This window comes from Dama dama, chromosome 4, assembly GCF_033118175.1.
Source record: "Dama dama isolate Ldn47 chromosome 4, ASM3311817v1, whole genome shotgun sequence".
Classification (NCBI taxonomy): Eukaryota; Metazoa; Chordata; class Mammalia; order Artiodactyla; family Cervidae; genus Dama; species Dama dama.
Window position 1 is genome coordinate 27,785,603 of NC_083684.1, and position 27,484 is coordinate 27,813,086.

At 40.0% G+C, this 27,484-nt stretch overlaps 2 protein-coding genes and 1 non-coding gene across 10 annotated transcripts in view; 2 read left to right on the forward strand and 1 right to left on the reverse strand.

The window, feature by feature from the left end:
• The window catches only part of RPGRIP1L (RPGRIP1 like), a 96,568-nt gene extending 82,444 nt beyond the window's left edge, over nt 1–14,124 (reverse strand). For all 3 annotated transcript variants that reach the window (XM_061138523.1, XM_061138522.1, XM_061138524.1), the window contains exons 1-6: nt 14,035–14,124; nt 10,676–10,767; nt 8,983–9,127; nt 5,561–5,859; nt 3,100–3,202; nt 1,419–1,562 (exon numbers count right to left, since the gene is read on the reverse strand). In XM_061138523.1, the coding sequence (XP_060994506.1) occupies nt 1,419–1,562; nt 3,100–3,202; nt 5,561–5,859; nt 8,983–9,127; nt 10,676–10,760 (776 nt within the window). In that variant the 5' untranslated portion in view covers nt 10,761–10,767; nt 14,035–14,124. The remainder of the gene's footprint in view (nt 1–1,418; nt 1,563–3,099; nt 3,203–5,560; nt 5,860–8,982; nt 9,128–10,675; nt 10,768–14,034) is intronic.
• An 83-nt stretch (nt 14,125–14,207) lies between these two features.
• Nucleotides 14,208–27,484, forward strand: part of FTO (FTO alpha-ketoglutarate dependent dioxygenase) — a 414,507-nt gene continuing 401,230 nt past the window's right edge. Inside the window, exon 1 of one of the 6 annotated variants that reach the window (XM_061138527.1) lies at nt 14,208–14,460. In XM_061138527.1, coding sequence (XP_060994510.1) covers nt 14,416–14,460 — 45 coding nt within the window. In that variant the 5' untranslated portion in view covers nt 14,208–14,415. The remainder of the gene's footprint in view (nt 14,461–27,484) is intronic. The other 5 variants (XR_009692357.1, XR_009692356.1, XM_061138528.1 and 2 more) reach the window with 5 other exon arrangements.
• Nucleotides 17,325–17,454, forward strand: LOC133055345 (small nucleolar RNA SNORA49). Its single transcript, XR_009692632.1, has one exon. It is a non-coding gene; the product is annotated as a small nucleolar RNA SNORA49 (small nucleolar RNA).

Genomic DNA, 27,484 nt, shown 5'->3' on the forward strand with positions numbered 1-27,484 from the left:
GGAAAATCACGCTTGGTTTTTCAAGAACCTAGTCACATAAGCATGATACCACTTGGTAAGGGAAAAATTAAACAGAGAATCTAGGACTGGTTTAAAAAAAACACAGAGAAATAGAAGAAACAAAAAAGATCTAATAGTCATATGCAATGTGTAGACCTCATTTGGATTCTCACTCAAACAAAGAGCAAGAAGTCACCTTCAGAGAGGCTGGAATATAAAATAGTTATTATATGGTGTCAAGGAATTGCTGTTAATTTTGTTAGGTGTGATAATGGCATGGTGATTACATTTAAAATTCCTTATCAGACAGAGCAAATATACTAAAGTATATACAGGCGTGAGGACATGATATTTGATACGGTCTAATTAATTAAAGAACGTGAAGGTGGAGGAAAGATGAAGCAAGACAGGTTAACATGTTGATAACTGTTAAAGCTGAATGATGAGCACATGACATTTCAATATATTACTCTTTCTGCCTTTGGATATGCTTGTTCCAAACAAAAAAGAAAACAGCCAAAAGGAAGAAAATAATCCAAGAAAGAATACAGCAAAAAGGTAAAGTCTTATTGGAAGAACAGCATGGAAGCACAAAAATGAGAAGAGGTATTAGAAACCAACAAATGACAAAAGAGGATGGGAAAGAAAACACTACATAATATCCAACATCAAAAATGAAGAGGCAGGACTTCCCCGGTGGTCCACTGGTTAAGAATCCACCCGCAAGTGCAGGGGACACGGGTTTGATCCCTGGTCTGGGAAGATTCCATGGGCAGCTAAATCCGTTTGCTGAACAACTGAAGCCGACACACCCTAGAGCATCCTAGAGCCAGTGGCAACAAGAGAAGCCACTGCAGTGAGAAGCCCACACACCACAGCAACAAACACCCAGTGCAGCCATAAATAAATACTTGTTAAAAAAAACATGCAGGGGCAGCAAGGAGACTACTGAAGGGCCCCAATGTCACCATAATGATCAGCATAATTCAATGCAAACTCTGAATGTAAGGAGAGGTAACATCTTTATGGGATGGAGAAAACGGGTACTGCACTACAGAATTTACTACCTTTCACGGGTGGGAAAGAAGCTTGAACAAGGTTGGGCTTATTCACGAGGTATGCTAACAGCTGAGTCCTTGTCACACATATTTTTCTTGGGAGGTACAATCAAATGGTCTCGGAGCTTCCTACGGGTTTGGTAAATGAGCAAAGGAAACAAGGTGAGGCAGAGTAGGTTAGGGAAAAATGCCATTAGACTCGAGCTGTTGATAACAGTAGGTCTGGAGCAGGCTTATATGAAGAATGCTAAGTAACAACATGATTTTTTAAATAGACTAGACTTATCCTTCTATGGCACATGATAAAATATTTTAAACTAATTTTGACCTTATCAAAGTGCTATTTCTGTTTTAACATACCTTTGATCTGTAGCCTGCTGTTCTCGAAGCTGAAGAAGAGATAACTCAATTTCATTTTCTTTTCTCCTCAACTGAGTTTTCAGGATCTCCGCCAAGTGCTCTAACTCTTCTATCTGGCCTCTCTGTGACTCAATAACATTTTCTCTGAAATAAAGAATCTTTACAAGAATTTGTAGTTTGAGGCAAAATCTGCAGGATTTAAGATCAGTACTAAGAAAGTGCTTCATAGTAAAGGGTAAGCAAAAGTTAAAAATTTTAGCTTAACTGCTTCTGAACATAGTGAAATAGTAGCAGATTAAATCTGATGATTTGGGAGTACATATGGAAGAATTCAAGGGCTTCCCTGGTGGCTCAGCCGTAAAGAATCTGTCTGCCAATGCAGGAGATGAGGGTTCGATCCCTGGTTCGGAAAGATCCCCAGGAGTAGAAAATGGCAACCCACTGCAGTGTTCTTGCCTGGGAAATCCCAAGGGCAGAGGAAGCTGGTGGGCTACAGTTCAGCGAGTAACAAAGAGTCTGACATGACTTAGCAACTAAACAACAACAACAAAATGAAAGAATTCAAGGTACTGCTTTATATTAGATAATGTCTTAGGCAATGGGTTAAACTGCAGTTCAATTCAACATAGTATTTATTGGTTACTTACTATACACTCTGTGATCTGGTCATCTTCAGATAATTTATGCACCTTTGTTCTTTTATATGCACACTTGCCTATACCACCCAAATTAATGCTTCATAGAGAGAAGGCAAGAAATTTGCAAAACATAACTTAGTGGTCTTTGGTTTATATTTTCTCTCTACCAGGTCTGGCAGCATCCCAGTGTACTGAGCCTCAGCACTGGTTTGAACCCTGGCTTTTCTGCTAACAGGTAACAAGGTTAGGCTAGTCTTTTAGTTTCATTCACAGGCAATCACTACTGTAATTGGTATTTAAAATATTCAAAAGAAAAAAAATTAAGCCCATATTATTCTTAAGCAGCTATCTAAAATATGATATTGTCTCATATTTTCTCTCCTCATTTAGAATTGTGACTTTTTGATGATCCAGGTGAAGACCTGTACTGTAGATAAGGTAGATTCTTATCTTTATTTGTGTGACTTACAGACACTGAGATTACCATGAGGCTTTCATTAACAGAAAAGTAAGCTAAATGTGGCAGAAGTAACTTTTTTGAAACCATAGTATGATGAAGAATGAAGTACCGTAGAATCACAGTGAAACAAAATCTGAAATCCATATGTATTTGATAGCTTCAAACTTTTAAGCCACTCCCTCCAATTCTTTTTTTAAACCACAGAAAGGCTAATTAATTCATCATCTAAAAAAAAAAAAGAAAAAAAAAAACTACCTGTAATTCTTCTGAGAATGAAAATGTTGCCTCTAAAGCTTATACTATTCTAAATGACTGGCCTTTATGCCATTCCTTTGAGGGGGAAATTATAATAAAGAGAACTATTCTCTCTATATATGCTTCCATTGATGCAGTTGGTTAAGATATTCATTTTCCTCATTGTACTGCAAGCATGCTATGAAATACCTGTTCTTGACTCACACATCTAGCTGGAAGAAATTTTTTGTATATAAACCACTTTTGTTTAGAAAAAAGGAGAGGGAGGGATCAAAAGAGACATGATCAATATACAGTGGTCTAAAGTGATCACATAAAGCATACATACAAATTTCTTATTTCTCCTCTGGCTTCTTTGAGTAAACTGTTGCCATATTTTGTAGGCATGGGTTGCACAGTTTCTGCTACATCTGTATCTTGGAATTTAATACCTAAAAATAAATTAATAGGATCATACAAGTGAAGTTAGAAAAGAAGGACCCTTGATTTGCTATCGTAAGGAAATCTGTAACATAAGTAAGTCTCTTCCGTACTGAGAGATGCGGGCTCTACAGTACAGAGAATTAGACATACATTGCCAAAGGAACTGTTAGGTCTCAGCCATCATCTGGCATTAAACAAAGCACAGCACCAAGCACTGCTCATTTAACAAATTCTACTATAAACCAAATTACCCAGAAATACTTTTATTCAACTTAGATCTAGAACTTCTGAAGTAAATTCTGAAAGGACCAAAGTTTTAAATTTAGGTCTTTACAATATAACCTGAGGTATGAAGGAAAAAGTGTTCAAAACCATGATTTATTTATTTTTATTTTTTAGTATTTTTGATAAAGGTTTTTTGATTTCTAAATTACTCATTCACACCATTTGACTTTACGTTCTGAACCTTACCCTTATTTGTGTGACTCATAGATGCTGTGAACATAAGTAAAAATGTTTCCCCTATTTTGTTTTACCTTAATAAGAAAATCCATATTTCAACAAAGGTCAGTTGAGATCATTAATAAGATTCCAAATAAAACATTTTGTTGCTACACTTAAATACAATTTTGCTTATAAAAATAATTATATGTAATTTTTATAAACCTAATCCCATTGTTAAAAAAAAAGAGACATTCTTTTAATTATAAAAAACTACTTCACACTTATAGAATAATTAAATGATTAGCTTTTGGTAAATAAAGTAAGTGAATACAAAGAAAATTTTAGTCTATATGAGTAACATTTTCAAGTCTCTTCTGTTCTTCTGTTCTTCAAGGCTCTTCTCTAAGGAGACACTTCTATCAAACAATTTAGACAGCAATTCATAGCACTAATACCTTGTCATGCTAACCTAATATTTGGGCATTGTCTTTATTTAGTACAAATAGATCATAGGGATCATCTTTCCCAAGTCACAGGTGACAAAACTAAGGTTCAGAGAGGATAAATGACTATTTAAAGGTAAAAAAATCATGGGAGACCTACCATCTCCTGACCTTTCTTCTAATCTGGTATTATCACTCCATTTTACAGATGGGGAAAATGAGGCTCTGGGAAGTCAAGTCCTCTCTTGATGTAACAGCTAATTAGCAGACGAATGTATTTTTGATTTATAATTCATTATGATTACTTTGATTATATTCAAAGCCTATTGCCAATTTCACATAGCTCGGAGTAGCCAAGCCCTTTCATCCTGCAGCTGCCTCCTGCCTACATGGAGGCCTTATTGACTTCAAAGGAACCCTGTCTAGGGAACAGATAGTGTTAACATTTTGGCTTGCAGAAAAAAAATAGGACACATTTTTCTCTTTTTCTGTTCAGATGGTGTTTTTTATTCCCTCGATGAATTGAAATGAAAGTTTTACATGATTTTTTATTTCCCTAAAAATGTTTGGTCTTTATGTGAAGCACATTCCAAACAAAGATGAATTAGAACTAAAATTCTATTTCCTTCCCTGGTAGTTGTAATGAAAAAAAATTAAAATAGCTATTGACTTTTTGCTTCATTAAAAATAAAGTCTGTGAGTGGAGAGAGCAATTTTTATTAGAAATACGTAGGTTCTGTGTATATTACTGAGTCTTCTATATGCAACTGAATTGCATTGTAAGCTGGGTAGGTTTTAGGTGATTCATTTTCAACATAAGGAGAGTGATTGACCAATGATGATTTTTTGGAGTTGGAAGAGACTTTTATGGTCACTTGTTTACATCCTTTTAGTCTACATGCAAAGAAAACTCAAGTTCAGAATCACTAGAAGACTTGTCCAAGGTCACCAAGGACACAACTTTTTAAACCCCTAGTTATGTGCACATTCCATGGTCAAGCTGCCTCCCATGATGAGAAAAATTTAAATAATTCTGTAAAATGCATGGAAGGCCTTTGGACAAAGAACTTAAGTGTGATCATTCAGAACAACAGTGTGACCATATAAGCAAACTAGTGGTTTCTCCATTTGCCTGAGTCAATGCGATTTTCATCACTGACTATAAAAACCAACTAAAACTCAACTAAACCTGTATTTTACATAATCTTGTATAAGCTTCTTTTCCCTGTTAGGATGAATACTTATGTTCAATGTTCTACTAGACAAATTTGAGCATGATCTAGTGATTCTTATATAAAATGACCTTCATGTTAATGTGATTTTATCAAAAAAACAGAAAAACGATTTTTTTCTCTTTTGAAAGATGCTTAAAAACATGAATAATGTAGAAATAAAACTGTGTGTGTGTGTGTGCATGTATGTATGTATGTGAATGTAAAACAACCTATTAATTTAGATTTAATGTAAGCTTTAGTTTACCTTTCCTGGGGCATTCCTGTAAGCCTGCATTTTCATTCATTCTTCTACGCCCGGTGTTAACACGAGACTGCACATAACTATACGGAGTGTGCCTGTGACCCTGGATCTGAAGTTGCTGCTTGGTTGAAATTAGTCTGCTTTTGAGGACTTCATTTTGTCTTTCAAGCTCATGAACTTTCTCTTGCAGCTGCTCAATCATTTCTTCCATTTCCACATCTCTTCCCAACCGCTTGGGGCCGCCACCAACCTGTTCATATCTTTTCTTGTCATTAACTAGCCGTATTAACTTGGTGGCCATTCTAGGGAAATAATAAAAAGATGAAAAGGAATGTGAGAAGTCAGCATAAAATGCATTCTGTTGAAAGGAACATAATCACTGTGAAGACTTCAGTGCAGAACCTGAATAATAAATTTCAGGTTTTGATGTAACTATTACTGCCTGTGAAGAATCCTTTGATGATAATTGAAACCACTGGGCAACAATCTGCTTTATAGCACTGACAAATAACAGTTTCCTAAGGCTTATCATTTAAGGTTAGTAAAGAGAGGACACATATTTACTCCATATGTTCCTCAAATGCAATTTTTAACGCATGACCTTATGTAGGAATGCTGTATGCACTTAAATGTAGCTACAGATTGTGGATGTGGTGGGTTATATCTGCAAGCCACAGTGAGTTAAAACTTTTCAAAAGTGTATTAAGACTATGCAGCATTTAGGTGATATACTGTTTTCAGTTTCTCTGGGATTAAGATATATTACAAATATAAAAATGTTAGAATGCATAGATACATATTAAAAGCCCAATGAGAAATTAAAAAGAAACCCAAATGCACCATTAAATGTTGCTCAGTGCTCTAGCAACATGCCTAACGGTAGAAAATAATTAGACACAAAAAAATATTATTTCAACGTTGCTTTTAAATTTAGACATAAGCTGTGCTTTTGACATCTCAGGAGTTTATACCTTTGATTCTTTTAAGTTTTGATAAAAACTGGTTAGACAGAACAAAAGACAGAAAGGGCACATGGGGGTGATGTAATATACACGTACAGAAAACATGCTTGACAGTGAATGGAAAAATCTTGGCAGTACAAGAAAGAAAAGGTGGCTTTGATGAGAGACACAAGTTCAAGACTTTACAAAATTGGTCGCACATCTTCAATAGCTGATTCTAGTTTATAGTGAATCTATTTTTATAAAGACCCAGACAGGAGATTGAAAATAAAAACACACTTCATTTTTCTTTAAACGGAGTTTTGCTTTATTTTAGCCTGGTTATGGACAGAAGCTTTTACTTAAGAGAACAAAAGTGAAATAAAAAAAAACCCCTTAATAGCTTTGGGATGTCATAGTACAACCTTTTGTTGCCCTGAGCGGAGTGCTCTGTAAAGCGGTAGTAATACATGTCCATCTACACTTCTGGCTGCTCGGCCTCCAGCATGTGGCATGGGGGAGAGCTATGCATAACATAATCAGTTAAGATTGTTTTCTCTTTCCCTTGAGGCACATCCATTAAACATGCTTTATAAGGGATATAGGATAATAAAAACCAAGATCCAAGAGTACCACAAACACCCTAGTAAAATAATCAATGGATTAGTTCCTTTTCCACCTAATCCTGAGAAGGATATATCATTGGGAAGTTTGGGCAGGTATTGCAACCCAACAGAGCCAAGCGTGCTAGCCAGCCCTCTCGGACCCTTAGCCCCACCAAAGGCAGCTGCCATAGAGAGATGGTGGCCACTTAAATGACACGTCAACCTAAATACCTGAATCTTCTGTTACACAAAGACTTTCACACAGAGATAGAGATTACGTTCAAAAGAAAGAAACAGATTTAATGTGAAAAAGCAGTCAACATCTAGAGAAAAGTAAACAACTCCAGTTTTTAAGGCAAGAGGCGTACACCCATAGAGAGGCTTACAATTCCTCCAAAGACATTGAAGGAAGCTTTGCCAAGAAAGGAAAGATTGCCTCGCTTTGTCCGGTGATAGCAACAATATTCATTTGATTATTTTCTATTAATGAAATAAGTGATCAGGTAAAGTTTGAGTACTTCTTTAGAAAGGTAGTTTTTCAAATCTTCATTTATTCTAAAGTAAGTGAATCTAATTATATCTTAAGGATAAAGTTCTATACATGTATCTACGTAGTGTCAGTGGTGTGAAATCGAGAAGGAAATTAGAATTTTGGGTTATAATGGTCATTGGATCAATATTCTCAGAGCTGAGTAAAATAAACTCCCTGGGGGTTCAGTGGCTTGAACATGCCACAGGCAAGTGGCAGAGAGATAAAAGAACAGATGCACACAACTTAACTCCTAGCACAGTGCTTTTTCCATTAAACTACGTAACTCATTATTAAGTTGTTTTCTACTTTCTAGCTAGGACAAATTACTAACGAGGTCAAGGTTGTGAATTTAATTCTTTTACTGACCAATTAGGTTTACAAAGAAAAAAACTGTTAAGCAGTCACAGACTAAATGCCTCACTTAGACAGGCAATGGCTATGTTACTGCTCAAGAAAACAATCAGGCAAGTGAGTCACATGTCTTGCAAAAAGCCATCATCATGACTCAAAAACTAACTCAAAGTAAAAGCTCTACACAAAGCAGGTCAGTGGGTCATTAAAACAAAGTCCACAGAGTAGAAACTGACTAGAAGTCAGTTCAGAGGCTAAGTTCCTCTAGAGGCCAAGTTCCAAGCAGAAAAAAATAAAGTCTATCTTCCTTCTTTGATCACTGTCTCACCTTTCCATTGGATCTAGAACATGAATACAGATCTGTCCATGCTCACACATGAGAATGAACTTTAAGTCACACATTCAGAAAACAGCAAGTGTTCCTGAACAAGAAAGAATGAAAGATATTTACTCTTAAGAAATAGAAACTGTGCATACAAAAGTGACAGTTTCTTCAGAAACAGTAGACTCTTTGAAATAAATATAGATTCTAGATTAATCCAAGCAAAGTAAAATATGTTCCAGATAGTGATGTTTTTCCTTAGTAAACCCCAAATCTTAAAGGAACATGCATTCTAACAAGTTAGAATAGCTAATTACTTTTATAAACTTTCATTTCAAATCAGGATGTTTAGAGAACAGATGTTTTGGTCATTTGCTTATTAAGCTATAAATATTAAAACAAAAGTTACTTAGAGATATGATACATTCATGGCACTCATAGCTATTAGCTCTTTCTTTCAAATGGTAATTTCAGACATAATAAAAACTCATAATCTTTTTGGTTTATTATACTAGTTTGTAAGATTTTCCATTTTTAAAATTGTATTTATTTACAAACTGGCTTGCTCCAAAAAAGATTCAAGGTGGGGTTTTCAATTAAGTTTATAGAAAAGCATATCCTCCAAACTTCACAAAGTCAGGAAAAAAGAAAAGCTAAAAGCTTTTTATCATAACCTTTTAATTTTATCCTCTTGCTTTCGGGCATGCTGTTTAAGTAAAATGTTCTCATCATGCAAACGCAAGAATCTGTCTTCCAGTTCCTCACGACTGATACGTGACACTGCTTGGCGAGACTTCATTGTCCGTGTTGTTGAAGTTTCTGCAAAAACGCCAAGGTAATTAATAGTAGGATTACTTAAAAGAGCCTCTAAAAACAATAACTGTTGACAGCAACATAATCTCTGATGCTTTAGAAAATGTTATAGCATTGTTCATGTCACTGATTGGACCTAAGAACAAAAATCTTTGCTATTAATACTTTATATGCAATATTAAGGATTTGAGTAACAATAGTTTCCATTCAAAAATATATTCAAATAACCGTCTTTAAGAATATAAGAACGGAACTCTGATTCAATAAAGACTTTTCAATTTGAATGCTGAATGTTGAAAAAATACTAAACTAAAGGGTATCTGGAAGTATTTCTTTCTTTGCAAAGGTAAGAGTTATAACAAAAACAATATGATTAAGATATTTTTCTGAGCTATGGGTGTTGAGTTATAGAAAATAAACCATAAAATCTGCAAAACCAAACAAACAAAAACCTTTACAAATCATTTATAAGCTATCACATATTTTAAAAGAACTTTTATACCTTTTAGCAGGTGTGTATGATATTTCTTTTACATATGCTTAAATTTGATATTTTCCTGTGAAGCTGGTCAATTTTCAACAGTCCTCCACGAGAAACAAAGAACAAATGGACAAAGATTAAAGCCCTATGAGGAGGTTACTGAGGGCAAGAATTGAACTTAGGGTATCAAATACTAAAAAATAGCCTTGCACGCTTAAAATTTCTTTGTATTGAATCCCCGATATTCCACTAAAGATCTAAAGCAAAGCTGATATAGTCTTTTTACTTTAACAATAAAAGCTGTACAAATTTATTTTTTTCAATGAGTAATATTTTGACCACCTTTCTTTAGTACTTCAAGGTGGCTACCTGTAACACTTTAACAAGCCTGTAAAGAAGACTTAGTGGAATCTATTTTGCATCCTAGGCTTCTCAGTGACAAATGCTGTGGCATTACAGCATGGCTGACATACTCTACACGCAAACACAAACACAGCTCTACCCTCTAAATTGTTCCTTAAAGCAGTACTTTTGGTTTTCAATTTGAAAGTGCTTTTTAGCTCCATAGCAACCACCAAGTGATAAAAGGACAAAGAAAACCTTTAATGTGTATTAATTTGATAAAACAAAGTCAATATCTCTTGGATAAACAAACCATTTAGAGATACTCTACTTGAAAGGCAAAAATTTTTAAATATGGCATTTCCTCCCATATAAAACTTAAGCATAAAGAAACATTTTAATGGTGAATGTGATTTAAACCAGGCAATTCACTTTGGAGGCTTGGTACTCTCTGTGTAGATTCTACTGATGTGTGGAATTTTAAGAAGATGATTTATAACAATTCTTTATCAGAACAGAGGGGGATTTTACATTTTCTATGAGCTGTTGATAATTGATGCATGCAGTAAAATACCATATGTTGTTCTAAATTCTCCATCTTCTTGTTTAGTCCAATCAAGAGCTATATAGTTCCTTAAATGGCTTTGTTTGTATGAATATCAGAAATACTTTAAAAGTAAAGACGTTACTGATCAAAGTTCATAACTGTAATGTATAACAGCTGGCCATACCTTGCAGCCCTTCCATGCCAAAGAGATTTAGACCTATATCTTTCACAGGTAGGTCTCCTGCAGTCTCATCAGCTGGACCAGACATTGCCTATCTGTGGAGAAGAGAAAATTCACATAAAATCTTTCCAAGTTGTAACATTAACTATGCAATGGAATGAACCGAATAAAATGAATAAGGCACTAGAACTTTAATGGACATCTTATTGCCCACATGTGCTGCTTGAAGAAGATGAAAGCTTCTATTTTAAAAGTAATACTACATTCAATCACGGAGCCAGTGTGCCTTTCAACAGTATATTTCCTATAGTTTGCTGAGGAAATGAGGTAAGATTATCATTCTTCCTTCTTCTTCTTCTTCCTCTGTTTGGGAAAAAAAAAAAACAAAACCTTCCCCAAATTTAAGAAAGACCTCCTCTCCATCCTCCATCCCTTTCTCTGCTCCCCAAAAGAAAGCAGGTATGAAAACACTTCAGTCAGGAACTTGATTCAAATGGTTGTTTTATTCCTTACTGGCTGGTCAAGTCACTAATCATGTGGAGAAAGCAATTTAATCTTAAAAGAGGAGAAAACAACACCTCTTCTCACAGAGTTATTTTAAAGGTACATGAGATGGTAAATTAAAGGCATTTAACACATTTGCCTGGGATGTTAATGTCACTTAATACTAATCTTCAGCTTGATGCACAAAGGAGTTGGTAGTTTCCTGAGAAAGAGGTTTCATAAATTCACCAGCTGGATTTGTTTTTGTTGTGTCTTTTGTTGCCATGAAGCCCAGGTCCCAGGGCTTCCTACATCCACGTACATGCTGTCCAGCTAATTCTGGCATTTTTACAGTTTCTGTTCTTTACAGAGATGCATCATAGTTACTTAGTTTTATATGTGGATGTGAGTTGTTCACACAATGTTTAGTAAAGCAAAGAACCAGTGACGGGCTAAGGCAGAGGTTCCCAATCTCTAGCACACTGGTCCTAGAATACAGTCTGAGAGAATAGAGCAATTTGTCTCATTCACCTCTGTATTCTCAAAGGCTGGGACAGAGCTGGGCACATAGCTGGCATTCATTAAATAGTTGTTGAATGAATGAATGGAGTCCTTGGGGCTTCAGGGTCTGGGGTCAGAGGTGGTTTCCAAAATCTTGTATGCATTATGTGTATACGCATTATCTTTTAGAGACAGGGTTAATAACTTTTATTATAACTTATCAACGTTGCAGACCACTGAGTTTTTACTGTGACATAAACAACTAAAGACATATGCCTGGGAGATCATCTACTTCTTTTGGAAATACTCCTATAGGAGAGGACAATTTAGGAACCAAATTATCAAGAAGTTTAAACACAGGACAACTATGAAAATGATAACTTTTCCACAGTAGAATTATGGTGGCTTTTATAATAATAACAATAATGAAGGTGATGGTGTTAACATTAATTGAATGCTTAGTAAGATGTGCCAGGCACTCCTGAGGTTGTTACTCAAATGTGTCCTACTTTACAAATGAAGAAACCAAGACACAGCTTAGGGAACTTGCCCAAGGTCACACATCTATGAAGTATCTGTTTGGCCCTATTTTTGATGGTCACAACTGGGAAGCAGGCAGGTGGTGTTACTGGCATCTAGAGGTCAGAACTGATGGTAAATATCGCAGAGGTCCCCAACCTTTTTTGGCACCAGGGACCGGTTTCATGGAAAACAATTTTTCCACGGACCAGGGTGGGGAGGATAGTTTCAGGATGATTCAAATGTGTTACACTTACTCTGCACTTTATATTTCTATTATTATTGCATCAGATCCACCTCAGATCATCAGGCACATCATAGTGTACAGGAACCACAAAAAAGAATTATCTGGCCCCAAATGTTAATAACGCCAAGGTTGGGAAATAACGCATGATGCTGCAATGCCTCCCCAACCGTTTCATACAATCATTCCTGGTTCACTATGTGCCACTCACTGTTGTCTAGATTCTTCAAATCCATGGTACCCTTGCCTTGCTCAAGGTCTTTGCACTAGCTGGCTCCTCGTTCTTTGGGGCTCAGCTCAAACATCATTTTTTTCTGAGAAGCCTTCCCTTAGCATCCTATGCTACTGTACTCTTCCTCCCAACTTCAGCACTGTTTATTTATTTTACAGCCATCATCTGCACTTGAGATTATCACGTGTGCAAAGGAAGTCCTTTCAGTCCCATACAACTCTGTCCGACCCTATGGACTGCAGCCTGCCAGGCTCCTCTGTCCATGGGATTCTCCTGGCAAGAATACTGGAGTGGGTTGCTGTGCCCTCCTCCAGGGGATCTTCCGGACCCAGGGATCGAACCCGCATCTCTTATGCCTACTTGCATTGGCAGGTGGGTTCTTTACCACTAGCGCCACCTGGGAAGCCCGAGATGATCATATTTACTGCTATTGACTACCTTCTTTGGTCTTCCCCGGTGGCTCAGACGGTAAAGAGTGTGCCGGCAATGCGGTAGACCCGGGTTTGATCCCTGGTCGGGAAGATCCCCTGGAGAAAGAAACGGCAACCCACTCCAGTATTCTTGCCTGGAAAATTCCATGGATGGAGGAGCCGGGCGGGTTACAGTCAATGGGGTCGCAAAGAGGCGGACACGACAGAGCGACGGACACTTGCACTTACTTGCACTATCTTCATTACTACTTCCTCCACACTAATAAAGTAGAAGCATCTCGAGACCCGCATCGGTCCTGTTCCTAGCTGGTAGAGAACAGTGCCTCAGGACACAGGGTGGACGCCAGTATTCATGTTTATGGAATGAATAAATGAATACTTGGTACTGAGACTAAAGAGTAAATAAAGTCTCCACCGTCACGGAGTTCATAGGCTATGGGGTACTCACGATAAACAAATAATTGTAAATAATTAAGCAAATAAGTTACTTGGGAGGCTTAGGAGTTTCCCAATCAACTCCTTGTTGTTCAGTCGCTAAGTCGTGTCGGACTCTTCGCGACCCCATCGACTGCAGCCCTCCACGCTACTCCGTCTGTCCTCCACTATTTTCCCGAGTTTGCTCAAATTCATATCTACTGAGGCAATGAGCGAACTACTTGCAGGTGACCTTCTGCGTGAAGAAGGACCTGGATAAGCACTGTACTTAGCCTCACCCCTCAACAACTAAGGTTCAGGGCTGGGATAGAAAATTTCAAACAGATGCTGGGAGTCGGGATAATGGGCGGGCTGTGATTCAGGCCTGAGTAGGTGAGGTGTCTCGTGCTGGGCTGCTCTTCACGTGAGCAGAACGCCAAGGCCTTCTCCAGGAGGTAGAGCAGACCCCAGGACCCCGGCCCGTGCTAGAGGTAGAGGGTCGGCTACCTGCACCCCTCTACTCCCCAGGTGTACTCACCGTCACTCTCTCCCAGCCGCTAGCAACCGTTGCTATAGCGCCGACGGCATGTCAGGCAGCCGGCCCAGAGGAGCACGGGAAAAACATGGCAGGCACCGTTGCCTTCTGGGAATTGTAGTTCTTTTCGGACCCTCGCCGGCCCGCTCGCTGAGCAGCGGACTACGCTTGCCCAGCTGTCGGACCTGGGAAATTCTCTAGCTTCCAACCCCGAGGCGCATTCCGGCCTTACCGCGGTGCGTCCTGGGAGTGGTAGTTCTCTCTTTTCCGAGCGAGAATGGCGCCAGGCGGGAGCAGGATGCCAAGAAAACTACATGGAGGAGGCGGGGTCCAGGGCTAGGAATCTACGCGGTTAGCAGTGGCGAAGGCGGCTATATCGGCAGCATGAAGCGGACCCCGACGGCCGAGGAACGAGAGCGCGAAGCTAAGGTATTTCGGGCTCACCCGAGTCTGGGATCTTTCGTGCACTTGTAGCTGGGGTCTGGGAACCGGAAGGACTTGGTTGGATGGCAAGCGGACCCACGGTCTTAAGCGAAGGGGTTACAAGGCCTTGTCAGCAAGGGAGCCAGAGACTTTGGGGGTTTTGAGTACGTGCTGCTCGGGATGCAGGCCTAGTCCTAGTGGATCAACTCACATGAGAATTAAGACACCCATTTCCTTGTCCTGTTTCTGCACTTCATTCCTTGGTTAAGTTTGTAGCTACCCTTGTGCCTCAGTTTACCGGACTCTTAGATGCTTGTGATCATATCAGTTGTGCTTCCCTCTTCGGTAATGATTTCTATGGATTGAGATCGGGTGAGGTGAGATAATTTGTGCGATCAGATGTGTGTATTTGAAACAGTTGTCTGTTCTGTGTCTTCCGCACAGCGGATGTAGAGTTTTAACTACAATACCGTTTTCTACTTTGGGGGCTTCACGCTGTAGCAGTTGTTCCAAGGGATGACAATAATAATTGTAATGGAATTTTCTTTTTTTAGCATTTATTACGCATCAGACTCAGCGGTTCCATAATATTTATATTATTTCATATTCTTATCACAGCAGACTGCAAGATAGATTTTATACAGGTGGAATATCAAGAGTCCTGATTTACATATGAAGACTTGAGGCTCAGAAGAGTTGAGTGTTTCTCTCATTCCCCAAATCAAGTCCTATCAATTTGTCTAAAAATATTGGTAATCTCTTTTTTCCATCTTCACTACCTTGGACCAGGCTACCATTACCTCTTCAATGGACTGTTCCAGTGATCTCCATATTGGTCTATATTCACTTATGCATCCAATCACTCCTTGCTCTCCTTTTGTCCCACCTTCCACAAAAGACACTTCTTCACACTGTAGTGTGTGAGCTTTTCAAAATGTAAATGTAACATGGCCCTTTCCTTCTTACCTCCTCTGTCAACCAGCTGTTTAAAAATCCTTCATGGAATTCCTTGGTGGCCCAATGGGGCTCCTGCGATGACTTGAATTTGATCCCCAGTGGGGAAACTAAGATCCTGCAAGCTGGGTGGCATGGCCAAAAAAAAAAAAAAAATCTTTCATGGCTTTCTGTTGCTCTTAGGATAAAAAGAAAACTTCACATGACCTACAATGTTTTGCATAGTGTAAACTCTACTCGCATCATCCACAGCCTCAATGGATGTGACCCCTCTCTACTCCCTGCCCATCAACCATGTTGGCCTTCTTAGAAGACCTTGTTTCCTCTGCTTTATCTGATTACAGGGTCTTTTGTTGTTGTTGTTGTTCAGTCAATAAGTCATGCCTGACTCTGTGATCCTGTGGACTGTAGGACTCCAGACTTCCCTGTCCTTCACCATCTCCCGGAGTTTGCGCGAATTCATGTTCACTGAATCAATGATGCCATCCAGCCATCTTGTCCTCTGTCTTCCGTCCCTTCTCCTCCTGCCTTCAGCCTTTCCCACCATCAGGGTCTTTTCCAGTGAGTTGGCTGTTTGCATCAGGTAGCCAGAGTATTGGAGGTTAAGCTTCAGCGTCAGTCCTTCCAATGAATATTCAGGGCCTTTATACATGCTATTTGTTGCTCACTCTGTATCAGACAATTATTGGAAGTGAGAGCCTTTGGTAAATGAAACAGACACTGTTTGTGCTGTCAGAATGTGGAGTCCTCAAGTGAACTCACTTTGTCTTAGGGCAGTACCTCTATGGATTTAAGATATAAAATATACTGTATTATGACCTGAGTTAGGACTTTGCTGGTGGCTCAGTGGTAAGGAATCCGCCTGCAATACAGGAGATGTGGGTTTGATTCCTGGGTTGGGAAGGTCCCTGGAGAAGGAAATGGCAACCCACTTCAGTGTTCTTGCCTGGAAAGTCCCATGGACATAGGAGCCTGGTGGGTTGCAATCCATGGGGTCACAAAGAATCAGACAGGACTGAGTTACTAAACCACCACCACCATCGTGACCTGAGTTATAGCAAAGTTTCTTTAGAGTCCTGAAGTTTTCATGCTTGAACCTGTATGTGATAAGGCAGTATTTAAAGATGAGTTGTTTCGTCGCTAACTTGTGTCTGACTCCTTGCGACCCCATGGACTGTAGCCCGCCAGGCTCCTCTTTCCGTGGAATTTCCCAGGTAAGAATACTGGAGTGGACTGTCATTTCCTTCTCCAGGGGATCTTCCCGACCCAGGGATGGAACCAGCGTCTCCTGCATTGGCTGGCGGATACTTTACCACTGAGCCACCAGGGAAGCCTGTAAAGATAGGTGCAAAGGAGAAAGATCCTTCTGCATTCATCTACAATAGTTCAAAGAAACAAATGTCACACAGTGGTATTGTGCATGATGTCTTTCTTACCTTTTGGTTTACACTGAAAGTTACTCATTTCTTTTGTAAAGACTTATTTAACACCTATTATTTGCCTGACGGGCTTCCCGGGTAGCTCAGCTGATAAGGAATCCCCTTGGAATGCAGGAGACCCTGGTTCGATTCTTGGGTTGGGAGGTTCCCCTGGAGAAGAGATAGGCTACCTCCCCCAGTATTCCTGGGCTTCCCTGGTGACTAAAGAATCTGCCTGCAATGCAGGAGACCTGGGTTTGATCCCTGGGTTGGGAAGATTCCCTGGAGGAGGGCATGGCAACCCATTCCTGTATTCTTGCCTGGAGAATCTTCATGGACAGGGGAACCTGGCAGCTATAGACCATAGTGTTGCAAAGAGTTGGACGTGACTGAGCGACCAAGCACAGCACAGCACATTTGCCAGACACTGGGATTCTGATTTTGGCTAAGATAGAATCCTTGCGCAAAGGAGCTTTTACTCTTTTAAAACCCGAACTGTTCCCTTGGCCTTACTCCAGGGGCTTTTGCTGTAAGGCTCCTGGCATTGCTGGAGGGTACATGAACAAGCACGCATCCCTCCCCAGGGAGACTCTGCTGTCCTCTGGGGCCTACACATGGAGCTGACAGTTTAGGGTGGGAGGCTGGTAGGCAACTTTCAAACAGGGTAGAGATGTTAGCTATCAGTAAGTGAAGGAGAGTGCACATGCCTGAAAGAACCAGGATAAAATGCTAAACTCCGATGTAATTGGAACATGAACCAGGAGTCAAAGGAAAGACACACCAAATAATTTCTAACTGATTAGCATCCGAACATGTTGGAGGTTTCTTGTCGTTAGTCAGGAGCGCTAACTTGGGAGCTTAAAAAAAAAAAAACAAAAAAAAAAACCCGAACTGTTGCCTGTAAGGTAGCTGTTAGTGTCATTGACATCTGATGGATGTTGAAACCGAGGCTTGTAGAAGTTAAAACTTGCCCAAGGTCACCTGGTTGCTGTGTGAAACTAGGGCCCAGAGCAAGGTCTTCTCATTCCAAAGCTCTTTTTCATTTTCTGCTTGTAAAACATGTTGAAATGATAGAGCAAGTTGTCTGCCTGTTTACTTTTAAAAATTCCTCTGATCTTTATTTAAAAGTTACTTGAGAAACTTTTGCTCGTTAGAGCAAAGTATAGGAAAGCAAGTTTTAAATCTTAAATAGAAAATGTTCATTTAATCATAAATTATTTTCTCTTTTTCTAATCCACTTTTTGAGGTGTACTTTCTGTACCGTAAATAGCACCCATTTATAGTGCACAATTTGATGAGTTTTGACAGATGTTTACACCTGTGAAACCACCACCACATTTGATACAGAGAACATTTTGATCCCTGCCAACAATTTCCTCTTGCTGATTTGCAGTCAATCTCTTCCCCCACCTTGGCTCTCAAGCAACCACTAGTAGTTTCTCTAGCACTATAGATGAAGTCTGTATTATCTAGAATTTCATATAGATGGACATATACTGTGTGTATTATTGAGTCTGTCTGCTTTGAGTCAGCATGATTTTTGAGATTAATGCATGTCATTGCCTGTATCACTACTGTGTATTTAGTCGCTAAGTTGTGTCCAACTCTTTGTGACCCTACGTACTGTAGCCCACAGTCCATGGGACTCTGTCCGTGGGATTCTCCAGGCAAGAATGCTGGAGTGAGTTGCCATTTCCTTCTCCAGGGGATCTTCCTGACCCAGGGATTGAACCTCTGTCTCCTGCTTGGCAGGTGGGTTCTTTACCCCCAAGCCACCAGGGAAAGCCTGTATCAATAGCCTGTTATTCCATTTTATTGCTGACTGTGTACAGTGTGGGTCTGGCACATTTGTTTATTCATTTGTGTGTTGCTGAACATTTGGATTGTTTCTGAGACTATTATAAAGGAAGTGGCTCTGGCCATTCATGTGTGAGTCTGAGTTTTCATTTCTTTTGGATGAACACCAGGAGTCTGCTTGGTGAGTCCTGTAGTAGTTCTGTGTTTAATATTATGAGAAACAGCTCAACAATTTTCCAAAGTGATTCTCCCATTTGTACTAGTTTCTCAGGACTGCTGGTACAAGTTACCACAATGTCCCTTTTTTAAAAAAAAGGTTCCTTTTTTTTTTTTTTAACATGGACCACTTTTGAAGTCTTTATTGTATTTGTTACAATACTGCTTCTATTTTATGTTTCTTGTTTTTTTTTTTTTGCCACAGGTTATAGGAGATTTTAGCTCCCCAACCAGGGATCGAACCCACACCTTCTACATTGGAAGGCAAAGCCTTAACCACTAGAAAGAACTTCAGGGAAATTCCAGCCTTGCTGTCTTAACACAACAAAAATGTATTCTCTCATTGTTCTAGAGATATGTTTGAAATCAAGGGGTCCGTAGTACCCCTGATGGCTCTGCTCTAGGGGAGAATCCTTCCTTGAGTCTACCAGCTTCTGGTGACTAGACATTCCTTGGCTTGGGCAGTGTAACTCCAGTCTCTGCTCTCGTCTTCCCTGTGACTGCCTTCTTTGTGTTTTTCTGTCTCATTTCTCTGTGTCTTTTCTCTTGTAAGGACACCAGTCATTGCAGTGAGGGCCTCCCCTAAATCCAGGATGATCTTAATTTCATGATCCTCAAGGTCCTTAACTTAATTCCATATGCAAAGACCCTTTTTCCAAATAAGATCACATTTACAGGCACCAGTGGTTAAGACTTGGACATATCTTTTTGGGCGTGTTATTCAAACCTGCTGCACCATTTGACATTTCCATCAGCTGTGTATGAGAGCTCTGGTTGCCTCCTATCTTCACCAATACTTGGTATTGTCTGTTTAAATTTTAGGCCTTCTAGTGGGTGTGTGGTGGGTGGTATCTCATTGTGGTTTTAATTTTCATTTTAGTGATGACTAATGAGAATGAATATCTCTTTGAAAAGCTTTTTCCGTCTTGTAACATGTATCAATACTTTATTCCTCTTTGTTACTGAATAATGTAATACTCCAGTGTCTGAATGTATCACAGTTGGTTTAATCCCTTCCCCTGTTGATGGATATTTGGGTCGTTTCCACTATTTGGATATTACAAATAATGCTGCTATGAACATCTGTGTTCTACTTTTTATATATACCTATATTTTCATTTCTCTTAGATAGAGATCTAGGAGTGAAATTGCTAGGTCATATGGTAAATCGGCGGAGAAGGCAATGGCAACCCACTCCAGTTCTCTTGCCTAGCAAATCCCATGGACGGAGGAGCCTGGTAGGCTGCAGTCCATGGGGTCGCTAAGAGTCAGACACGACTGAGCAACTTCACTTTCACTTTTCACTCTCATGCATTGGAGAAGGAAATGGCAGCCCACTCCAGTGTTCTTGCCTGGAGAATCCCAAGGACGGGGGAGCCTGGTGGGCTGCCGTCTATGGGGTCGCACACAGTTGGACACGACTGAAGTGACTTAGCAGCAGCAGCATGGTAAATCTGTGTTTAACATTTTAAGAAACTGGCTGTACTGTTTGTTATGGTCTGAATGCTTGTGTTCCCCCCAAATTCTCTTATTATTGAAATTCTAACCCCCAAGGTGGTGGTATTAGGAGGTAGGGCCTTTTGGAGATGATTAGGTAGTTAGGAATGGAATTAGTGTCCCCTTGTACAAGAGGCCTGAGAGAGCTCCCTTGCCCTGTCTGCCATGTGAGGATACATGATTAAGTTGGGTGTCTGAAACTGGAAGAGGGTCTTTACCAGAACCAGACCATGCTGGTACCCAGATCTTGGACTTCCAGCCTTCAGACCATGAACAATAAATTTCTGCTGTTGATAAGCCACCCAGTCTATGGTATTTTGTTACAGCAGCCTGAATGGATTTCCAAGGTGGACACGTCATTTAATATTCCTGTTTGAAGGTTACAGTTCTTAACATCCTTGTCATCACCTGTCACTGTCTTTATGAAAGCAGGTGTGAAGTGGTATCTCAGAGCAGTTTTACTTTTCCTTTTTCTGATGTCCAGCGATGTGAAGCTGCTTCTTGTGTGTAGGTTGACCAGGTATAAATCTTCTTTGGTGAAGCGTCTGTTCAGATCTTTTGCTCTTTTTTTTTTTTGGTTGGTTTGTGCTCTTAATATTAAGTGTTATGAGTTATTTGTATTTTCTAGATATCAGTCCTTTGTTAGAGATTTGTATTGTGAATACTGTGTCCCTTCTTTAGTTTATGTAATGTTCTTTTGAAGAGCAAAATTGTTCAATTGTGATAAAGATCCAATTTATCGATATTTCTTTTTATGATTCTTGCTTTTTGTGTCATATCTATGAAGTCTCTGCCTATCCTAAGGTCACAAAGATTTCTTGTTTGCTTTTTAAACTTTTTACCCCCATGATGGGTAATTGCTTTTGGTTTTCCTTTTCTCTCTGAAATAGATTACATTTTCTTCTTGTGATCGCTTATGTCATAGACATTTCTATCGTTCCCTTGTCTGGAGGGTGAATAAAAAGGTTGGAGTAAATAGCTTTTTATGATGACATCTGTTTAATTTGTGTTAACAACAGGAGAGGGTGCCAAAGTATATTCATGAATTTTTAAAATGAATTGTTAAAATAAGGCATACGGCAGGGTAGTTCAGCTCAGTATCTGAAAAGCTGAGTTAGAATCGTGCTCAGTCACTCAGTTGTGTCCCACTCTTTGCCATGTCATGGACTGTAGCCCGATTCTCTGTTCATGGGGTTTTTCAGGCAAGAAAACTAGAATAGGTTGCCCTTTCCTGATTAGGTTTGGCCATAGTGCCAGGGACCCAGTAAGTATGGCTTTGATTGAGGGTTGCCCCAAGAACCTTTTTCTGATATAAGGCTGCCCCCGTATTTTTGTGTGTTTTTTTCCCAGATGATATAATTTATTATTTTGAAATGATTTAAAATTTATAGAAGAGCTGCAGGAGTAGAACAAAGAGCCCTCACGGCCTTATCATGCAGATTTGCTCACATCTTGTTACATTTGCTTCACAGCTCTCATTCTTCCCTATGTATAAATACATGAACGATTATTTTTTTTTTTATGAACCATTACAGAGTAAATTGGTGACATCAATCCTCTTTACCCATGAATTTCCTAAGCATGTATTTCCTAAGATGCTTTCTTATATATAAACATAGCTGATTGTCAATTTCAGAAAAGTTAACTGATCAAATACTCTTATTTAGCCCAAAGTCCATATTTAAATTTTGCTAATTGTCCTAATAGTATCTTTTATAGCATTTTCATTTTCCTGGTCCAGGTTTCAATCCAGGGTCATATGTTACCTTTAATTGTTATGTCTCTGGTCTCTTTTAATCTTCTTTAATCTGGTCTCCTTTAATCTCCTTTAAATTGCTTCCTCACCCTTTTTTTGTCTTTAAAGACATTGACATTTATGATGAGTAAGACAGTGACCTTTGTGATGAGTGCAGGCTATTTGTTTTGTAGAATGTCTCTGCATTCTTATGTATCTAATACTTCCTTATGATTAGATTCAGTTGTTCAGTCGCTCAGTAGTGTCTCTGCGACCCCATGGACTGCAGAATATGCAGATTCAGAATATGCATTTTTTGGCTTGTATATTTTTGAGGAAAGATGGGGGGCACAGGAGATCACAAATTTACAACTTACATATTCATCCTGCCTATAAAGTTGTTCTATTTGACCCAAATGAACTATGTTTGAAAGTTTCTGAATTATTTTCCATCCGAGAGATTTCACATGAAAGTCTGGATGGCAGGCTCTCTTGAAAAACTAGACTGTCTGGCCACACTGGGCTTGCATTTCACTAACTAGAGCTGAATAGTGGCTGCCACTTTAGATGAGAATATACTTTCCTTTCTGCCACACCCCACCTTTGCCCATTTAGTCACAGTACAGGCTTCCCTCGTGGTTCAGACGGTAAAGAATCCACCTGCAGTGTGGGAGACTGGGTTCAATCCCTGACTCCGGAAGATCTCCTGGAGAAGGGAATGGCAACCTACTCCCGTATTCTTGTCGGAGAATCCAATGGACAGAGGAGCCCGGTGGGCTACAGTCCATGGGTTCGCACAGAATCAGACGCGACTGAGTGACTAACACTTTCACTTTTCTTTCACAGTGGTTTAGAGTGTGAGACTTCAGAGGGAAATCCCAGAATTGAATCCTGCTCCATCACTTGCTTTAAGTAACTTAGCTTCTCTGTGCCTCTGTTTCCTCATCTGTAAAACTGTGCTGAGTGCTCAGTCGCTCAGTCTCATCCAACTCTTTGCAATCCCATGGGACTGTAGCCTGCCAGGCTTTTCTGTCCATGAAACTGTCCAGTCAAGAATACTGGAGTGGGTTGCCATTTCCCTGTCCAGGTGATCTTCCTGACCCAGGGGTCGAACCCACGTCTCTTGCGTCTCCTGCGTTGTCAGGCACACCCTTTACTGCTGCACTGTTAATGATTGACATGAGGATGAACTAAGATACAGGGGAAGCACCTGGAACATTGTGTTGCTGTTATCACTGGCATCTATCTCATTGTCATCATCATTACCACCTGTCTGATCCCAGTAGCTATTTTAGCTTATATTCAGAACATTCATTCTGTGACCTTATACTGAGTGTCTAATTGAGCTCTGGCGGCCTCGGTCTGCAGCAGCTTGAAGTGGGGCTTCGGTTCCTGACCAGAGATTGGGATTGGGTCGCAGTGGTGACAGCTCTAAATCCCAGCCACCTGACTCCTGGGCAGTGGCATGACCCTGGCTCTTTGGCTTTGCAGAAAAGAATTCACGAAGACGGAAAGTAGTGAAACAAGTCAAGTGTTTATTAGAAGGAAGAAGAGTATAGTACATGTGGATAGACACACAGGCAGACCGAGAGAGAGAGTCACACCCTCACGGTAGTGAGAATCACTTTTATGGGACATTTCTTCCCAGTTTCATTTGACCAGTCATCTTGCTTGGCCTGGTTCTGAGTCTGTGTTTGGTATTTATCTCAGGAGGATCCTCCTGTGTGTGCCTGCACGTCTCTTAGGCAAGATGGATTCTACCGAAGAGGCCTCTGGGTAGTTAGCACCCCTTAGCATCGCTCCCCTTTTGACCTCCAAGGTGCCTTTCTTTGCATGTGTAGTCAGGGAGGCCTCCTCACTTCGAGAATGAGAAATATGTGGTCTCTTATCTTCTATCTGGGCAGGGCCCAGCCTGTTCTTTTGATTGTCCTGCAATTTTTTGTCTTTGAGCATCTACCCTGTGTGCCGGAGCGGGGAGAGGGGACATCTACCTACCTCCTACCTCTTAATCAGGCAGATTTTCTCAATTAGGGGGTTCTACTTCCTTCCCATTCATCCCAAATGGTGCTAGTTATGTGCCATCCTTGGAGGAATTGAGAACATAAACTATTTTCTGGGTTCCTTGGTTCATTTGAGGAGCCTGGTTAAGTGCCAAGCAAGGTATGGCAGGTTTGGTCCTGTAGGACTGGCTTCTTTTGTATGGAAAATACGTAATTAAGCAAGTACCAGCAGTAGAGTGGTGTATTTTTTTATATAAATTTATTTATTTTAATTGGAGGCTAATTCCTTTACAATATTGTGGTGGTTTTTGCCACACATTGACGTGAATCCGCCACGGGTGTACATGTGTTCCCATCCTGAACCCCCTTCCACCTCCCTCCCCATCCCATCCCTCTGGGTTGTCCCAGGGCACCAGCCCCTAGAGTGGTGTATTTTACCATGGGAATAGGACGTGGTAGCAAGGAGGATCTACTGTGGTAGGGGGATCATGGAATCTCTTCCCCAGGAAGATCTGTTTAAGCTGGTCTAGGGACAGGAGAGAGGAAGATGGTGGGTTACAGTCCATGGGGTCACAGAATGGGGGGCATGCCTGAGCACGCATGCAGGGGTCATGGAATTCCTTCCTAAGACTTCTTTAAGAGTGTATCCGTATTCCAGGCCCAGGACTCCTTTAGAGGTTGCTCAGAAATATGGTAACTGTTCTTTAGTTCTGGAATGAAAAGATGTGGGTGTTGAACTCCAAGTCAGCTTCCAAGGTTCTTAATGCTGGCTTGGGTGAGATCATCATTTTTTAAGTTGTTGAGCATAGAAACAGTTTACCTTTGTTACTGAGAGGGTTATATACTTAATAGGCACATAATAATTTTGTTTAAGAAATGTACGTTTTAACTTTACAGTGGAGAAACCCGGCAGTCACTCCCCTATCCTGGTAATCAAGACCAATGTCATCAGTGGCAACAAGTCATGGTGATGACATGAACCCTGGATCTGTTTAATTCATAATAAAGTGATTCAAGTGGTGAAAAAAAAATGTACATTTTTATCAGTGAAGGAATGTATCCAGAATAGATAAGCCTGCTGTTTTTCAAATAAAAATCATTTTAAAAGTCTTCCATTTTTGGTGATAATTGTCTTAATATCATCTAAGATAAGCCTTAGGCTACAAGGCCTGATGAGTTGTTAATGTGTAATAACTCAATTTAAAAAGTTTGTTATTTATGTATGAAGTGAAGTCTCTCAGTCATGTCTGACTTTTTGCGAGCCCATGGACCATAACCCACCAGCCTCCTCTGCCCACGGGATTTTCCAGGCAAGAATACTGGAGTGGGTTGTCATTCTCTTCTTCCCCAGGGGCTCTTCCTGCCCCAGGGATTGAACCTGGGTCTCCTGCATTGCAGGCAGATTCTTTACTGTCTGAGTCACAAGAGAAGCCCACTTTTTTTTATTCTACCTCAGTTTATTTTATTTTTTGCACTTTGGCCCTTTAGTGAAGTTTTGAGAAGGTTCTTTTGGTCCCTACCTTCATCATGGGCCATCCTGGACTGTTCTACCAGTTTGTCTGATGGTAATTTAGGAAACTAAATGTAGAGCATTTTTGGTGGTGGACCAATGACCCGGGGACTTAAATAATTAAAGTCACCTGACAGATTCTACTCTGTTTTTTCCCCAAATCCAGATTATTTTTCACTTGATCTGTCTTCCAGAGTATGGGTCAGTCTTTGTGTGTGTGCTGAGTCACTTCAGACTCTGCAGCCCTATGGGCTGTAGCCTGCCAGGCTCCTCTGTCCATGGGATTCTCCAGGCAAGAACACTGGAATGGGTTGCCATGCCCTCCTCCATGGTATTATTCTGACCCAGGATCGGACCTGTGTCTCTTACGTCTCCTGCATTGGTTCTTTAAGGCGAGTTCTTTACCACTCGTGCCACCTGGGAAGCCCCTTAGGTCAGTCTTTAATCATCATTTAATAGTTTAGATCGCCTTCTCTGGGAAGAAGAAGGGTTAGGTTTTTTTGCTCTTAAGTGTCTACACCACTTTAAATACCTCCCTTGAAAATTAGCTAATTAAACCATTGAATCACAGTGAGTTCTTGTTACTTTTTATTATTTTCAGTTTGCTTTTAATTGAAGTATATTAATACAATGTTGTGGTAATATCAGGTATATTCAGTTCTGTTTCTTAACCTTATTTTTTTTCTTTTATTGAGATATAATTCAACATACCGTATAATCCACCCACTTAAAGTATGCAATTCAGTGGGTTTTGGTGTATTCACAGAGTTGTATAATTGTGTATTCACAGAGTTTTATAATGCGACCCCATGGATTATAACCCATCAGGCTCCTCTGACCATGGGATTTTTTCAGCAAGAATACTGGAGTGGGCTGCCATGCCCTTCTCCAGGGGATCTTCCTGACCCAGGGATTGAACTCAGGTCTCCTGCATTGCAGGCAGACGCTTTGCCACCTGAGCCACCAGGGAAGCCTGTATAATCATCACCGAGGTTAAATTTAGAACATTTCATCATCCCCAAAACAAACCCTGCACAGACCCAGCCGTTTAAAAATTAACTCCATTGGTTTCCGTCAGTAATACATGTTCATGGTACAGAATTCAAAGGACACAGGGAAAAGAGGGCCCAACCTTCACCCTTGCCAGGAACTCATCCATCCCCCAGAGGCACATCCTGTTAACCTTCTTGATCTTACTGTTGGTTTTGAAAACTAAGTTTGCCATTGGAAAAAAAAGTCTCTGACACTTTAAACAACCATTAGCTTCTTTGAAGACAGCACTGATGTCTCATTCATCCTTCGATCTTTCCAGTGTACTTGGTGGAGAGTCTTGCACATAAAAGAAATTTATAAATATCTTTTGAATGAAGAGTGAATGATCAAGGCCCAGCATCTGAGACATGTTCCATGTGACCCTTAATAATGATCATACTGGCTCCCTAGCTGCTGATTGGATTTATAGTGGCTGAGTTTAGCAATACAGGTTTTGGCATTTGGACTGCATGCATCGAAAAAGTTTAAAGAAAGTTTAAAGGTGGTCCAGTGGCCAGAACTCTGATACTAGGGTCAGTCCCTGGTCAGGAAACTAGTTCCCCTTGTGTCCCAACTAAGAGTTTGCATTGTTGTAACTAAAGTTCCTGTGTGCAGCAGCTAAGACCTAGTGTAGCAAATAAATATATAATAAATATTTTTAAAAAGTGAATTGGTGAATTATTTAGAAAACAAAAGTTGGGCACCGTGTCTTTTTAGTTTTGTTATCCCCATTCTATCCATAGTACTTAACATGGTGCCAGGCGTATAGTCAGCATTCCATAAATATTTATCAAATGAATGAATGAATTCCCAAGAGCATAGCCTGTTATTGGTTGTTAGGCTTTCATTAGTGAGAGATGGAACCAGAACC